The sequence below is a fragment of the Eretmochelys imbricata genome, chromosome 2 (assembly GCF_965152235.1).
Source record: "Eretmochelys imbricata isolate rEreImb1 chromosome 2, rEreImb1.hap1, whole genome shotgun sequence".
Taxonomy (NCBI): Eukaryota; Metazoa; Chordata; order Testudines; family Cheloniidae; genus Eretmochelys; species Eretmochelys imbricata.
In genome coordinates, this window is record NC_135573.1 from 194,825,781 (window position 1) to 194,843,991 (window position 18,211).

Sequence of the window (18,211 nt, forward strand, 5' to 3'; positions counted from 1 at the left end):
GCACTTACCTCAAGCGGCTCTGCATACTGCCCTGTTCACAGCCAATGGGAGCTGCAGGGGCAGTGCTTGGGGCGGGGGCAGCGTGCAGAGCGGAGGCCCCAAGCTGCCCCTACGCGTAGAAGCCATGCCTCTGCTTCTGGGAGCCGCATGGTGCGGCCCCCAACCCTGCTCCCCAGCTGGAGCGCCGGAGGGGCCATGCTGCTGCTTCTGGAAGCTGTGTGGAGTGGCCCCCGGCTGGAGCGCCAGAGCGAGGCAAGCCCTAAACCCTGCTCCTCAGAAGGAGCTCAAGGGCTGGATTAAAATGGGTGACGGGCCGGATCCGGCATGCAGGCCATAGTTTGCCCACCCTGCCCTATGACAAACCCTGGAAGCTGCTTTTTTGAATAAATCCCTGATATCAGCTTGTTTACTTGTCTTCTGCTTCTTTTGCAGAAAAGTAGAGTGAAGAATGGGCACCTGCATAACCTGGTGGATAGTATACTAGGCCCAGTTACTAGACTGAAGATTTGTATTGAGAGATATCAGAAATGCAGGTTAATAGAGCTTTCTGATTGATAAAGTGTCAGATAGCACACCTTTTACAGTACATTGTGTTATTTTTGAATGCATTTTTTGTATATAATTCTACATTTGTAAGCTCAACTATCATGATAAAGAGATTCTTTAGAAGGGTGAATTGAAAAATACTATTTCTTTTGTTTTTCACAGTGCAAATATTTGTAATCAAAAGTAAATATAAAGTGAACACTGTACACTTTGTATTCTGTGTTGTAATTTAAATCAATATATTTGAAAATGTAGAAAACATCCAAAATATTTATTTAAATGGTATTCTATTATTGTTTAATCGCGATTAATTTTTTAAATTGCGTGATTAATCGTGATTAATTTTTTTAATCGCTTGACAGCCCTACTTTAAATATATTTTATACCTTTTTAGAATATCTCTACCTTTTATCATTCAAACTTGAAGTACATGACACCTGTCAGAGAAAGCTCAGCCTCATCTCTCTTATTTCCTAGTTGAAAGCTGACTAACTAGCTATCCCAGTTCTGAACCCTGGAAGCTGACACCTTAAGGGAAAATGGTAAACTAGCCACCCAGCCGTTCATCACAGAACGTTCCATAATCATTGCGCTCCACTATTGGTCACTCTAACTTTACTTGGCATCAAAGAGATTTCCAAAACAGTTAGCCGCTTCAACCCAGACTTCAATTCTCTAGACGTTCCTGAAGTAATTCTTGATTACAAACACTATCTGTTCAAAGGTGGCTTACAGTAAGCTGAAGCTTTCATGCAACTTTCAGGATAGACTTTAGCCTTCTTGTCATTTCTTCTCCTGGAAACTGGGGGGCAGCACACTTGCTATCACTTTTACAAATACTCTGGGCCACATTCTTTGCTACAGTCCCAATCCTGCGATGAGCTCCCCAAGGACGGATCCATAAACCCACACAAAGCTCCACTGAGTTATAAGAGGTTCCATCTATGCAAAGCTCATAGCAGGATCAGGTCCTATATTTATTATTGGTATTTCTGTAGCTCCTAGGAACCCTGATAAGGAATTAGGGCCCCACTGTACAATGCACTGGACAGACAAGTAGCTAAAATAACCAGACGCATCAATCAAGATGACTTGCCACCTTTCTGTTTCTAGTGGCTTCCTTTCAGCATTTGTTTTTGAGCCCTTGGTCTGGCTACTATTTTATCATCTATGTCAAGGGAATATATCTTTGCTGTATAATACTCAATTTTCAAGGAACTGTTATAAATCATTCGTAACACCATGAAAATGTTGCAACACTGCCATCCTGTGGAATAAAAGTAACTGACATGCATCAGTGCATGTCATATTTGTCTAATAAACTATCTCAATATAAAGCATCACTTTTAAGCCTCCTATATTATTGTTATGTTTTCTACATAATAATTTATTCTTCCCCTACTTTATTCACCTCCCCACTACCTCCCCGCAAAAGTTTGGGAAAGGCAGAAAGTGTGACCATCACAGTCAGATTCTCCCTTTCCCAGAAGTGCCTAAGAATTCTTGAAACAGAAAAAGAAAACCTGGTGCACTGTGCATGCTCTATTTTGATACTTCAATTCAAACTATTATTAAAATTCCTCCAAATCCCTTCATGCTTTGAGGATCCCATACCCAATTTTTAATCCCAACTGTATTCCACCTTTGAGATTCCACAATGAAGGCAACACATATTCCTGTTTAATCTGGAAGTGACAGTTACTTGCATGAAACTCTCCCCACTCTGAATTAAATACAGGCTTTTCCACATGGCTACCAGTTCCCTTCTGCCTGGGAGAGAAAAAAACAGCTAGGGTTCTAATTCAATGATGTTACTTTATTAGTAATCTATACCAAACTTTGTATACAAGAAAAAATTGTCAAAGCTCCGAAGTTAATAGATTTTAAGGGCAAATGGGACCATCCTTTGATCATCTAGTCTAACATGCTGCATAACAGAGCTCACTGAATTCACTCCATAATGCCCTATTGGGTTTGTATATTCTTTGCAAGAACAACGAATCATGTACTCTCATCTAATGATTTTAAAAACTAATTGGGTCACCACAAAAAGTCTATTATACAGAGAATAAGCAACTTCACAAACCAAGCTTTGACACAATTTTAGTTGCCGCGCAATGCACTAAATCATGAGAGAATAACCTCCTGAAAGTATGTTGGTGACTAAACCAACGCTGACTTCTGCAACCAAATCTATGCAGTTTTACACTATAAGTATTCATTTTGATTAGAGTATTCTAGACCCACAAATATTAACAACTCAATCCTAGGGCAAAAAAAAAATTAAAAACCCCAGACTGAAGTCAAAACACTGATATGTTTAATAATCCCCAGGTTGTTTGTTTTTTAAAATATGCTGCTCTTCAAATTATAAAATGCTAGTCTGGAGGACAAGAAATAGGTAATTTTAAATCAATCTCCCCTCGATTTAAGTCTTGAATAAGTGTGCTGGTTTACTAAATAAAACTGCAAAAAAAGTGTTCAGAACTTGAAAACGTAGAATTGCAGAGTGAAAATCACAAGTTAATAATGGGGGCAGCAAATTACAGACCCTAGAACTTGCATGAACATGTCCTATGTCTGCATCTGTAAATAGGACATAGGACATGTTCCCTGGCAAACACATAAACATACAATGCAAAGTATTAAATAATGTAGTAAATCGGAATCCTTTATGCAACAATTTATCAAAATATTTGAGATCACAATCAAGACTTTCTGCTTCTGGTCTGAAAAGGTTGCTTTCTTATTCAGACATTGGTACTGCATTGCAATTACAAGCAATTTGCTTGATCTCACCCAATACATCATTCAGATTCAAACAGAAGTCACTGACCCTTATGTCAAGATTAAAAAGGTATCAGTAGCTTGACCTCATGTGTTCAGGAGCAGTCAGCGTGAGTTTAACACCCAGATTGCAAGTGGATCAGTAGATACACAGTTTACACTATTGAAGTCTTTAAACCATGATTTGAGCCAGAGGTTATGGGTCTTATTACAGGAGGGGGTGGGTGAGGTTCTGTGGCCTGCAATGTGCAAACGATCAGACTAGATGATCACAATGATCCCTTCTGGCCTTAAAGTTGATGAGTCACTGATACATTTGCCTACAAATCATAAAACATCCCCAATCCTAACAAAGAGTTCATGTTCTGGGAAAAAATTTGCCTGGTAAATTATTATGAATTATACTGCAAGGCAAATTATATTATGCCTCATTTAAAAAAAATGGTTATTAACCTTCTGTAACCGTTCTTCTTCTTCTTCAAGATGTGTTGCTCATGTCTGTTCCAATGTAGGTGTGTGCTTGCCCAGAGCAACGCCACCGGAAAGTTTTCCCTCAGTGGTATCTGTTGGGTCAGCTCTGGTGCCCCCTGGAGTCACGCCCTCATAGTGCTGGTATATGGGGCCCTGCCACCCCCTCAGCTCCTTCTTGCCTGCTAACTCTGACAGAGGGGTAGGTGGGGGGCTGGTTGGAATCGACATGAGCAACACATCTCGAAGAACAGTAGTTATGGAAGGTTAGTAACCAGTTTTTCTTCTTCAAGTGCTTGCCTACGTCCATTCCAATGTAGGTGGCTCCCAAGCAGTTGTGCAAGTGGAGGGTTCGAAATTCATTGGAATGCTGACTGTAACACCATTCAGCCGAAACCCACAGTGTCTAGCTTGCTGGGTTATGGCATAGTGGAAACTGAAAATGTGGACTGCCGACATCTAGAGATGTCCCGAATAGGAACTTGTGCCATGAACGCTGCCACCGATGCTTGAGCTCTTAAGAGTGAGGTGTCAGCAGAGGAGCCGTGACCTTTGCTAGGTCATAGCATGTGCGGAGGCAGGCAGTGATCCACAATGAAATTCTCTGGGCTGAGACTGGACAGCCTTTCATTCGGTCTGCAATGGCTACAAAAAGCTGAGTGGATCTCTGAAAGCGTATAATCCTATTCTATGTAGAAAGCTAGTGCATTCAGTGAGTGGAGTCTCTGTTCCTCCATGTTAGCGTGTGGCTTTGGATAGAAGACGTGTAGGAAGATATCCTAGTTACTATGGAATTGTGATACCACCTTTGGCAGGAAGGCTGGGTGTGGCCGCAGCTGAACCTTGTCCTCAAAGACAACCGTGTAACAATGGTTCTGAAGTAAGAGCTCGGCTCTCTGAGACCCTTCTGGCAGAAGTAATTGTGACCAGGAAGGCCACTTTCCAGGACAGGTAGAGAACATGTTGCCTGCAGTTCAAATGGGGGTCCTGTTAGCCTTGCCAACACCAAGTTGAGGTCCCAGGGAGGGAGTGGCTGGCATACCTGGGGTGTATAACTGCTCCAAACCCTTAAGAAAATGACACAGACTGAGTTTGAGAAGACTGACCAGCCATTCATCTATAGGTGAAAGGCCAAGATTGCAGCTAGATGAAACCTAAATAGATGATACTGTTAGGTCTTGCTGTTTAAAGTGGAGTAGGTAATCTAGAATGAAAGGCAGTGTGTGCTGACTGAATAGCAGAAACCCCCTTTTGCACTGACCAGATCAAGAATCTCTTCCACTTTCCCAAGTAAGTGGCTCTAGTAGCTGGTTTCCCTACTCCCTAAAAGCACCTCGGGAACAGGTCCAGAGCATGTCAGTTCTGCAAGGTTCAGCCATGGAGTTTCCATGCTGCGAGATGAAGAGACTCGAGGTTCAAATGAAGTAGACAACCATTGTCCTGAGAGATCAGATCCAGAAACAGACGCAGGTGGTGTTCACCGAGAGATCTAGGAGGATGGTGAACCAGTGCTGATGCAGCCAGGCCAGGGCCATCAGGATAAGATGCGTCCTGTCTCTTCTGACCTTCAGCAGGGCCCTGTGTATGAGAGGGATGGGAGGGAATGTGTAGAAGAGTTGGTCCATCCAAGAGAAGAGAAAGGCATCTGCAAGTGAGCCCGGGCTGTGGCCTAGGAAGGAGCAGAAGTGAAGACACTTCCTGTTATGCTTTGTCATGAACCGGTCTACCTGGAGAGTTCCCCACCTCTGGAAAACAGTGCTAAGAATGTGTGGGCAAAGAGACCACTCATGATGGTTGGAAAAGGATCTGCTGAGATGATCCACTAACTCATTCTGTGACCCCAGAAGGTAGAAGGCTTTGAAGTGGATCAAGTGGGTTATGCAGAATTCCCACAGGAGAGGAGCTTCCTGGCACAGGGGAGAGGAGCGTGCTCTGTCCTGCCTGTTTATGTAGAACATTGCTGTCATGTTGTCTGTAAGGACCAACATGCAGTTTTCCTCCAAGTGGGGTTGGAATGCCTGGCAGGCTAGGCACACTGCCCTCAGTTCCCTCACAATGATGTGTAACAAGAGCTCCTCCGGGGACCAGAGGCCCTGAGTCCTGAGGGGCCCAAAGTGAGCCCCCATCCCATTGCTGATGTGTCTGTAACTAGAGACATTGACGGCTGGGGCCTTGAGATGGGACTCTTACGCATACTGTCCATGGTACAGCCAAAGAAGGTGGCAATCACCGACGGGGGAACCGAGACCACCCAGTTCAGATGGTGTCAGCCCGGTACATATACCAACACCAGCCAAGACTGGAGAGATCTGAGCCATAGTCTCGCATGTTGCGCCACATAGGTGCATGATGCCATATGCCCTAGGAGGAACTTCAGGCAGTTTCTTGCTGTTGTGATGACGTGATTCCTCAGGTTCTCTATGAGCACCTCTAGAGCTCTGAAGCAGTTTTCCATCAGAAAGTCTCTGGCCTGGGTCAAGCTGAGGACTGCCCCAAGGAATTCTATCTTTTGAACCAGGAAAAGGGTAGATTTCTACATGTTTATGAACAGCCCTGTTCATAGATCCTGGAAAGTTGACTGTATTAACTCCACGTTTGCCTCCACCTGGGCCTTGAATCAAAACTCTGATCAGTCAGTTGCTGAGGTAAGGGTAGACCTGAACCCCTTATCTCCTAAGGAAGATTGTGACGGTTCCCATGCACTTCATGAATACTCGAGGGGCTGCTGGCAGGCCAAATAGGAGCACAGTAAATTGGTAGTGCATGTTATTCACAACAAATCGTAGGAACCTTCTGTTTCCCCGTAAGATCACAATATGAAAATATATATCCTTCAGTCAAGGGTGGCGTACCAGTCCCCTAGATCCAGAGCTGAGATTAAGGAGGCCAAGGAAACCATGTGGAACTTCAGTTTCCTCATCAATCCGTTGAGGTTTTGCAGGTCCAAGATTGGTCTGAGATCGCCATGAGCCTTTGGGATTAGGACGTAAAAGGAGCAGAACCCCTTACCCTTTCAGTCTTGTGGAACCTCTTCCACTGATCCTGCCCTTCGGAGTGACTGCACCTCCTGGGCTAGAAGTTGCTCATGAGAAGGGTCTCTGAAGAGGGACGGGGAGGGTGGGAAGGAGGGGAACAACTGAACTGAAGGTGCATCCCACTTCTATCATGTGTAACACCCAGTGATCTGAGGTAACATAAGCCCACGCCTGATAGAATTGGATAACCAGTCCACAAAAATAGGGGAAATCAGATACACACATTGTCCTTGTACGTCATCCCTGAGTGGCCCATCAAAAGGACTGCTTAGACCCCGCTGATTGTCTTGGGTGGGTAGGAGGGGAGGGAGAGACAAACCAGGGCAGACGAGGACTGGGATGGAGGCCTCCTCTTATAGCCTCTACTGCTTCTCCTACAGTTGTCTTGTCTCTGCTGTGGTGGGTAGAAGCGGGCCATCATTTGGGGTTTATAGTGCTTACTGGTGGGAGCTGATATATACAATCCCAGGAATTTCAGGGTGCTTTTCGAGTCTTTCAGACTATGCAACTTTGAGTCTGTTTACTCTGAAAAGAGCACTCGCCTTTAAACGGAAGGTCCTACACTGTCTGCTGCACCCCATGGGGCAACTCCAAGGACTGAAGCCACGAGCTTCTTTTCATACTCACAGCCATAGTCATGCATCGGGCACAGTCTGTCACACCCAAAGCTGCCTGGAGGGACACTCTTGCCACTGATTTCTGCTCTCCAACTAGGGCCGAGAACTCACCCCAGACTCCTGTGACAAAAGCTCCTTGAATTTTGCCATTGCGCTCCAGGAGTTGAAGTCATACTGGCTCAGGAGCTCTTGCTGATTTGCAATCCTGAGCTGGAGGCAATCAGTTGAGTACACCGTTCTGCCAAAAAGATCTAGTTTTTTGGTGTCTTTGGCCTTGGGAGTCAACCCTTGCTGCTCCTGCTTATTTGCCACTGAAACAACCAGAGCCTGATGGGGCTGTGTGTGTGCAGGAATTTGTACTCATTGGGAGGGACAAAGTACTTTTCTTCATCCTCTTCGCAGTAGGTTACAGGGACACAGGGGTCTGCCATCAGGCTTTTATGGGGTCCACAATGGCATTGTTCAAAAATAGAGCCACCCACAATGTCCCTGAAGCCACTAAAATGTCGACCAGGGTGTGGAAGGATTTGGAGATCTCCTCCACCTGGATACTCAGGTGCTGGGCTTCCCTCCTGAGGAGCTCCTGGTGTGCCCTATAGTCATCCTGGGAAGGCACTATACTTTTTCCCACCACCACCTCGTCAGGAGAGGAGGAAGAGGAAGCCTGTATCGTCAGGGTGCCTTGTTCCTCGCCCTCTGCAACAGATGGGTCCCAGGTGTAAAGGCCTGCATGGATACAAATTTATATCTGTGGAATCACAGGGCTCTCCCGGGAACCGTTGTGGCGAAAGGAGCAGCACATGGGGCCGCTGCTCCCAGGAGCCAGCGCCCCGCGCCTGCAGCTCCTCTGTCGCAGCTGTAGCCTGCAGGCCCGCCCCCAGTGCTGCTCCCGTGCCTTCCACACAGCTGTCTGCGTTTCCTGTCTGGGGGCGTACGAGCCGCTTGAACACAAGAGCGTGACCAGGGACAGCTGCCAATGAGCCTGGGGCACACCCCAGTGGGTGGGACTGGGGAAGGTGGAGGAGCTGCCAGTGTGGGGCAATGGCTCCTGGGAGTGGTGGCCCCACGTTTTGGTGGCCACACGTTTTTGCCCACTTTCACTGCTGCAGTTCCCGGGAGAGCCCTGTGGTTCCATGGATACCGATTTATATCTGCATCCGCGCAGGGCTCTCCCCATGTGGCCGGGTTTTGCAGTTCGGTACTGGACTAGGCACTGAGGCCTGGTCCCTGCTCCAAGGGAGGTGGCGGGGAAGTTCTCTACCCCGATACAACGGAGTAGAACCTCCTGGGCGGGGAACCCTGCACTGCTGAAAAGCCCAGGGATTCCAGAATGGCCACTGTAGTGGCATCTGCCATTGCACCGATAGCCAGGCTGTCAGTGGAATGCCTTGGCTCATCTCAGCTGTTGGGTATCACCGATCAGAGCAGTGTCTGCTCCTGAGAGAAGCATATGACTTCGCCTCAGAGTCCGACTCTGAGGAGTTGCTTTTCGGTGACCAATGTTGCGCCATCATGGCTGGCTTGCCTTTTGACAACACCTGGGGTCTCAGTGCCTCAGTGGTCCACACCTTTGATAATGCTGCTGTCAGCTCTCGAAAGGTGAGGGATGGCAGTACCGAGAGTGATAGTAACTCCCTCACTACCTCAAACGCCCCCAGCATAGTTGACTGTGGCAGGGCTGTCAAACTCCGGTGGCAGAGTCCAAAGATGCCAGACTCAATGGTGCCCTTCCCAGGGCCAGAGTCAACAGTACTGTACACATCACTGGTATCTCTAAGTGGCCCAGCATGAGTCGCACTCTGTCAGCGTCTCTCAGAGTTGGGGAACACCCCATGTCAGTTTTTCTCTGCTTCTTTCTTGGCACCGGCAATGGAAAACAGTGCCGAGAGTCCCGTACCTAAGTAGTCTTCCCTGGTACCAGAGACGAGTGTTGGTGCTGGGAGTCCTGGGATGCAGAGGCCTTCCTCGATGCCAGAGAAGCGGAATGGCACTGCATCTCCCTTAGAGATACCACAGCACTTCTTATTGAAGCCAAAGTACTTAGTGCCAAGTCAATGTGACTTGGCTCCAAAGGGGGATGAAGTGCTGCCTCCATAAGGAGAAACTTGAGTCTGGTGTCGCTGTCCTTCTCAGTTATGGGCCTGAAGTCCTTGCAAATCCTGCAACACTCCTGCACATTGGCTTCCCCCAGATACTTGAGGAAGCTGGGGTAAAGGTCACTAATCAGCACTGGTTTATGGCACAATGCACACAGCTTGAACCCCAGGGACCAAGGCATACCCCAGTGTTGGGGAAGGGCTAACCCTGCTAAGCGGTGTCCACAACCAACTAACTAAAACAAACTCTAGAAAAAGAACTATTTACAGATACTCAACAAAGTCTACTGAGAGAGACACTTGCGGAAAAACGCAAAGACAAGCAGCAGTTCCAGTGACAGTCATGAGTGATAAGAAGGAACTGAGGGGGCAGCAGGGTCATATATACCAGCGCTATGCGGGTGCAAAGCCAGGGGACACCAGAGCCGACCCGACCCGATGGATACCAATGAGGGAAAAAACTTTCCGGTGTCGGTGCTCGAAGAAGAATCTTTTTTATCAGTGTATAGACATCGGTGTAAAAATCCATCACATGGGTTTTCAATATTTTATGGTGGTGCTGCCAAAAAACTGACAAATACTTTACTGGTTAGAATGTTCATTTACTTACAAATCCAGGATTTAAAATACAGTAATTCAGACTGTTTTATTCTATAGGTCTTTTGGATTTTTTTTTTATTTTTATTTTTTTAAAAACTACTACTGCAATGCAAAAAAGTTGCAGATATTGCTTCAGCCCTTGCTATCTGTCTCAACCTATGAAATGAATTTTACATGCACCATGATAATGTTGTGAGAGTTAAAAAGTGACTTTTGCATTCCAATTAATTATTAGGCATTACAGACAGTCTCATTTGCAATCTAAGGCCATTCTTTATATATCCAAATTTGTATGGGCTTTAGAAAACTGGTTTTCTTATCTATAATGGTATGTCAGAAAAATCCACTTCCCTTTCCAGCAACTTTCACAGATATGCCTGAATATTTTTGATATGTTAAAAATGTGCTATTAACTATACCAAAACCTTCCCATATACTGAAGTCATGATTTGATATCAGATACACATGAAGCATCTGTCTGTATGAAGCCTTTAACACACTGGGATCTTCAAGATATAATTTGTATATTAAAAGTGCAAGAATATAGTCAACTTTCCATCATGCTTATACCCCAAATATACGTATAAACTCTATACCTCCCAATCTTCCTGTACATTAGGGTTACTTTGTGTCTCTAGGCAAATAAAGCAGTTTTAAAGGTCTGCAGCCCAAACTTTCAGAGGTTTTGTCCTTTTCCCTCCCCCATAGCCAATGGACACCCCTGGATGCCAAATGAGGTGTCATTGTTGCACCTATCAACCAGTAGCCCTGAGTTTGGTTTAATTTGCATCAGTAAGCAACCTGGTACAGACACCACTCAGTATCAGAAAGGTATAAAGGTAGATTACGACTTCTCAGCCACTGCTCAGGTATTGCACCAGCATTTTCAACTGCTTAAAAACAATTACAGTTTTAAATACCGCAATTTTTGGCGTTTGACTTCTCTTCCACATGTTCTTTTTCTCTAGAATACTCAAAGGTAAACAAGATGATAGGTAGAGGTAGTGATATGTAACTTATGCTAAGTATAGATTTTCCTTGTTATATATGGCCAAAAAGTGGAAGGAGGAGGGAGAATCATATTGTTTTTCTATCAAGTGATGTGGCAATTACACTACTCTTATCTTCTTAAAAACTGGATAAAGTTAAGTACACAAGGACTAAGTACACAAGGAACTGTAACATTGGTTATTGTTGATAACTAAGGTTTCAGCACTTAAATGAATCTCTATCATTGTTTTAAAATACTGTAATTATGTAGAACCTCTATCCTTTTTCAAATGCCTTCTTCCAGAACAAGAGTTTGAGGCTTTCATGATGTCTTTGGGAAGACCTCAAAGGGTCTACATTAAGAAATACATGTATCAACAAGGAAAGTAAGATACTTTTTCGGGTAGGCCTTTGGAACAAATTGCAATGAACTGAAATTAGTAGTTAGATTCTTAACTTTGGCCAAATCTACATTATGGTACCATAGCTATGCTGATGCAAAACTTTACCATAGATGCTCAATGCAAGGCATTTTCCTATTGCTGCAGTAACTTCCACTGCACCAAGATACAGCAGCTAGGTCGATGGAGGCGTTCTTCTGTCCATCTAGCCACATTTATACAGGGAGTTTAGACTGGCATAACTACAACCAGCCCCTGAGTGCTGTAGCTATGTCAACCCAAGCATTAAGTGTAGACCAGGCCTTTGTTTCACTCAGTGAAGTCTGGTTAATGCAGATACAGGCACTACCCAACTGGGTCTTTTTCCATCCTCCTGCCTCAGTATCTTTAGTGACCTCTCACTGCATAGAGCATGTCACACTCCTGTTAAAACATTTATATTTGTAATTTTTTTCATACAATTTCCTTTACAAAAGAGATGGGAAAGAAGAATTCTAGAAAAAAATAAATGTACTCATCAGAAGTACAAATTACAAATCTCATTTCCAGCATGAGCTGCTATGTACTCATATTTTTAATGGCGTCCACACTGTATTATACTTTATACTTTCCTCAAGAAACTGTTTATTAAATTATTTTACTCATAAACACATGCATTTTTGGATCACAGCAGCATTGCCTGAGTTGAAAAGCAAAGGTATGACCAAATGAAAACTTCTAATTTTATAACGCAAACATTTCCAACTATGTATAGCAATTGACCACAAAACCAGCATATACATGGATCAAAGGATGCATACTATACTAATGCACTGTTTATCCTGATTAAAGTCCCATTAAAATCAAGTTGACAGGAAAAATTAGATATTACATAAAGCCTGGGCAGAAAATTAATACTTTCTCTTATTACCTCACTTACCAGGAATTTAAAAAGTGAAATGAAGACTACACCACACACCAGTGACTTGATAACATTTAAAACTATGCTGCATAAAACCAACTACCCAGAAAGATCAGCTCTATTTTAGAACAGATGTTCTCTCATTCTGTTAATGGCAAGAGAGGTCTTGCTTACTGCTGCAAAGCCAAAGTCACCAGATGTGAAACAGGACTGAGTAAAAATGTGCAATAAGCTTTACTAAATTTAATATAATTTTACAAAAATACATATACTCTCTTCTATAATTATCTTCAGTTTACAAATTAATTATACTCTAGATCATGGTGAAGCCTGCAATAACAGATAGCTTTACAGCAGTTAGTCAAAGCGAGGTTCGCTATGTCCCAAGGTGGATAAAAATTGATTTTTTTAAACCTGATTTTGTTTTTAGAATTTCAATTAAATGCATTTTTTTAAAAAATAAACCTATGTAACATTAAATTTGAAATTATAATAACCTATGTTAAAGCTTAATCTAATAAATCACTTAATTTAAATTAAAAATATTCAAGCAGAACATATATGCTGTTCAAGTTTTAAAAAGAGAAACCACTGAATTTGTAAAAGTCACTGGCTAAGCACCTGGAACCAATCTGTTGAAGTGCTAAACCAGCTTTTGATAGCAGTAGCCTCTTCTGCAGGTGCAGAGAGAATATTTTAATTTCCGTTTATTCAACTAGTGTTCAGTGATTAGTTCTTCATTCAAAGTTGAGAAACAGATTGGGAGCTGGAAAAAAAGCAGGAAAGCTGGTTTTCCTCTTCAAATCTGAGTAAAAATGTGGTTAGAGAGGAGATTTAACAGTTCAAAAATTGTGAAGGACATGTGAATAGTCAGAATGGATTCATCAAGGGCAAGTCATGCCTGACTAATCTAATTGCCTTCTATGATGAGATAACTGGCTCTGTGGATGAGGGGAAAGCAGTGGACATGTTATTCCTTGACTTCAGCAAAGCTTTTGACACGGTCTCCCACAGTATTCTTGCCAGCAAGTTAAAGAAGTATGGGCTAGATGAATGGACTATAAGGTGGAGAGAAAGCTGGCTAGATCATAGGGTAGTGATCAATGGCTCCATGTCTAGCTGGCAGCTGGTATCAAGCGGAGCGCCCCAAGGGTCGGTCCTGGGACTGGTTTTGTTCAATATCTTCATTAATGATCTGGAGGATGGCGTGGATTGCACCCTCAGCAAGTTTGCAGATAAAACTAAACTGGGAGGAGAGGTAGATACGTTGGAGGGTAGGGATAGGATACAGAGGGACCTAGACAAATTAGAGGATTGGGCCAAAAGAAATCTGATGAGGTTCAACAAGGACAAGTGCAGACTCCTGCACTTAGGATGGAAGAATCCCATGCACCGCTACAGACTAGGGACCAAATGGCTAGGCACCAGTTCTGCAGAAAAGGACCTAGGGGTTACAGTGGACGAGAAGCTGGATATGAGTCAACAGTGTGCCCTTGTTGCCAAGAAGGTCAATGGCATTTTGGGATGTATATGTAGGGGCATTGCCAGCAGATCGAGGGACATGATCATTCCCCTCTATTCGACATTGGTGAGGCCTTATCTGGAATATTGTGTCCAGTTTCGGGCCCCTCACTACAAGAAGGATGCGGAAAAATTGGAAAATGTCCAGCAGAGGGCAACAAAAATGATTAGGGGACTGGAACACATGACTTATGAGGAGAGGTTGAGGGAACTGGGATTGTTTAGTCTGCGGAAAAGAAGACTGAGGGGGGATTTGATAGCTGCTTTCAACTACTTGAAAGGGGGTTCCAAAGAGGATGGATCTAGACTGTTCTCAGTGGTACCAGATGACAGAACAAGGAGTAATGGTCTCAAGTTGCAGTGGGGGAGGTTTAGGTTGGATATTAGGAAAAACTTTTTCACCAGGAGAGTGGTGAAGCACTGGAATGCGTTACTTATGGAGGTGGTGGAATCTCCTTCCTTTGAGGTTTTTAAGGTCAGGCTTGACAAAGCCCTGGCTGGGATGATTTAGTTGGGGATTGGTCCTGCTTTGAGCAGGAGTTTGGACTAGATGACCTCCTGAGGTCCCTTCCAGCCCTGATATTCTATGATTCTATGCTGACCAGAAACAATGAGTTCAATTCACTACCAAATATTACTGTCTTTCTTTAATGAATTACCTATTTTTAAATGCAAAACATGATAAACTTAATTTTCTTCCCTTAAATAAACCTGCATTAAATGTGCCAGATACATAACTAATGAAAAACAATTTTAAAATGCTGCTTTTGTGCATTTTTAATGGACTTCCAAGTTTTATCCAAATGCCGCTTGACACAAACCAGGAGTAAAAAATGAATCTAGTAAATAAAAAAAGTGTGTCATTCTCCATTTTCCTAACATAATAAAAATGTAAAAATTAAGAATCTGAATAAATAGATGTTACGCTACATAACTTCTTAAATAAATATGTATAAACTGTTTCAGAGTAGCAGCCGTGTTAGTCTGTATCCACAAAAAGAAAAGGAGGACTTGTGGCACCTTAGAGACTAACAAATTTATTTGAGCATAAACCTTCGTGAGCTACAGCTCATTTCATCGGATGCATTCCTATAAACAGCGTATCCCCCTGGCTAGGAAAAAGTACCACCCAAATTATAGCAGCTAATGAGAATCAATTAATTATCTAAATCAAGGTTTTCTGCTTGGTAATTTAAATCTACTTTGATTTAAATGAATCCATCCTGCTATATCTATGAATACAACAGTGTAAAAAAATTCAAGATGCACAGGATATGTAATGATGTATTTTTTTATTCTTCACTGAAATTGTATTGATTTATTGATTTCTATTCTGGTAGCACAAAGTATGCCTGAAGAATTCCTGCCCCAAGGAGCATACAATTTTATAATCTTCTGGTTAAATTTTAAGCTTTTCTAGAGTTTTAATATTTATTGCTCAATGACAAACCATGAAAACACTTTCATCATGACCAACGTATATAAATTTGTTAACTCTGTCAGTGATTTACATAAAAAAACATAATAAAAATGCCAAGCAGATCAATTAAATACTCTCTAAACACTATTTACACATGCTTGAAAGTGAGGAAAAGGGTCTCTTCTGAATCCAGTGCATTCTGAAGGATTCCTTTGGATTTGACGGACTCCAAACTAGGGGCAGTGGAATGGGGAAGAAGAGGGAAAAGAGGGCAGAGCTATAGCCCCCACAAAGAAAATACTGGAGGAATAGATCTATATTTCTGCACCCCCAGTGTTTTCCATCCCCAGAGAGCAGGACCCAGCTCTGGTCCAGCACATGAGTGGTGAGGGAGTGGGGGAGAAAAACACAAGAGCAGGACCTGGAAGAAGGGCTAGAGGAGCCACTGAGGATGGCGCATGAGATCAGGCTGGCTGATGAGAAGCAGGTAGGACTCCCTGACCCAGATCAGTCCTGCCTTCCAGCCTCCCCAGGGGAAAGGACAGCATCTGTGTGGGGGAGGCATCAATGCACCAGCCACTTGTGGGGGAAGGGAGGGTAATGTGGAACACAGCAGTTAGTGAGCAAGGAAGTGCCATAGGAATGGCAGTAGGAACTACCAGGATATGCCTTCTGAGTTTGGAGGGGGCTGTTTCCCCCAGTCACAGTAGCTCCCCTTGCTCTCCTTCCACCCACCCCATTCACTGGGAGCTTCTACCCTCAGCCCCACTCTAAACTGCTCTTTAGATTTGAAATTTGCTGGTAAACTAAAATTATCCCGAGTTTAATAAAAGAAAAAAATGGCTTCTATGTGAAGTTTGTATATTGGAGACAGCTTTTCCTATATTTTGTGATGCGTCCATTTCAGTTCCTTTTCCATTTTAGGTGCCCAGTTTGAGCCACTCTAAGGGTCCTTATTTTCAGAGAGCAGAAGCTCAATACTTATTGAAGATTAGGTCCCTTTAAGGTGTGTTAAGTTGGGCAGCTAAAAATCATTGGTGACTTTTGAAAGTCTCGGCAATACACAACATTTTATTTGAACAGACACACTTGTATTGAATGCTGTTCTGTCTCCTGTTATGTGAGACAGCATATTATAGAAGGGTTTTTCATTTTTTTGCTGGATAGCTTCTATAAAGCTGCAATTAAATCATACAGAAAGTACAGACAAATGAAACTTGTGTATTAAAGAACTTTAAAAATATTAAACAACTCAGTGAAGATTCAGTGAATTTCCCCTTCCCACATGGAGTACTAAAGGGAACAAAAACTAGCTAGGAAATACACACTTGAGAGTTTTGAAACAATGTGAACTAAACACATAAAATCCTTATCTTTTTATTTTGTAAACAATAAGCTAATGGGTATAGAGCACATGACCAATATAAGACTTGATATGAAATTATTAAATTTCTGATTTAATGTAAAAGACCTAATTAAGATAAATTAATTTCACATTCCTGTATTTAATGCCTCCCAAATAGAACTGATTGTTCAGTAAAAATAGATTAGAAATCACTTCTCAAATAATTGACTTTTAGAGAGTCAGAACACTCACCTATGTAGACCCTCCTGCTGTATCTCTGCATCAACAGCAGCACAAACACATGCAATGGAATAAGGTTGATGATGAAAACATAACCACCCCATGCAGAGACCTATGGAAAATGAAACTGTAAATTAGATAATTTAAATATAACTTGAGAAAGAGCTGTAAACTATCAGATTCTATTTATGTACTACTTATTAACACAGTAGTATCATTACATTCACAACAATTTTTCTTTATTCCAATACAGGCTTTATATGAGACTTGTTAGATGACAACTGGTGTGGGGTGGAGGGAGAACATGTGCATGATTGAAGATCATAACAGCTATAAAGGTGAAGGTTTGCGAATGCTGGCGGAAAAGCTCTCTCAACGAGCTTGTGCCTTTAAAATTTGCTGTCTAAGAAAAGACAGTTAAAAGCCCAAATATGGCCACTTAAAGAGCTTAAGATGTACCTCTTGCCTAGTCTTTCCCAACTAATTAAATCCTGGATTCCTAATGGAGTGGTAAAGACACAGGCAGCAGGAGAGCACGCCAGATTAAGACTGTCTCAATGCAAAACTTGGTATTTAAAAACACGGTCATCACTATGGAGAGGCATCCTAAGCTATAGTGATGGGTATCAAATAAATGCTAATAATAAATACAAATAATAATGGAGCTTGAGAGCAAGAATTAGAAGAGTTACTTTTTTAAAGACAATTCTGTGGGTCACATTAACAGTGAGTTAGTATTACATAAACTTTAATTGAGATAAATATCACCAAATAGTCAGTTTGCAAGTACATGCATAACTTTTCAGTCAACGCAGTAGCTATTCTGAGCTACTTCCTCGATTTTTTCAATGCAGAATGAAGTTTACTACCCCAAAATTGCAAATTTTACCATTTAATTCTCAGCTAATAGTTTAAGAACACTGATTTCATTAGAAAGATAATATTACTTTGGAGGATACATTTATGTCCAGTCCTAAAGACTGATCTGGGAAAAAACCCATATAAGGAGCTTGATTAAAACCTCAGCAGCAACTAAAGGTCTCATTAATTCTTTCACAAATGGAACAGCTATATTGCAAAGAATCACCACAAGAGATAATGCAAGTACCTTCCCTGAAAATGAAGGAACTTTATTCTTACTATTAATCTTAACCCCTGGCCAAATTTTAGCCCTTAATTAGTTGACTATGTCTCTTAAAACAAAGGGAAAATATGCAATATACCCTCTAGTTCAACTCGGGCAT

The 18,211-nt window shown here is 42.6% G+C and overlaps 1 protein-coding gene across 1 annotated transcript in view; it reads right to left on the reverse strand.

Moving 5' to 3' along the window:
* STT3B (STT3 oligosaccharyltransferase complex catalytic subunit B) overlaps positions 1-18,211 on the reverse strand; it is a 76,404-nt gene that overhangs the window by 26,212 nt on the left and 31,981 nt on the right. The window contains exon 5 of the mRNA XM_077811238.1: positions 16,980-17,079. Coding sequence (XP_077667364.1) covers positions 16,980-17,079 — 100 coding nt within the window. The remainder of the gene's footprint in view (positions 1-16,979; positions 17,080-18,211) is intronic.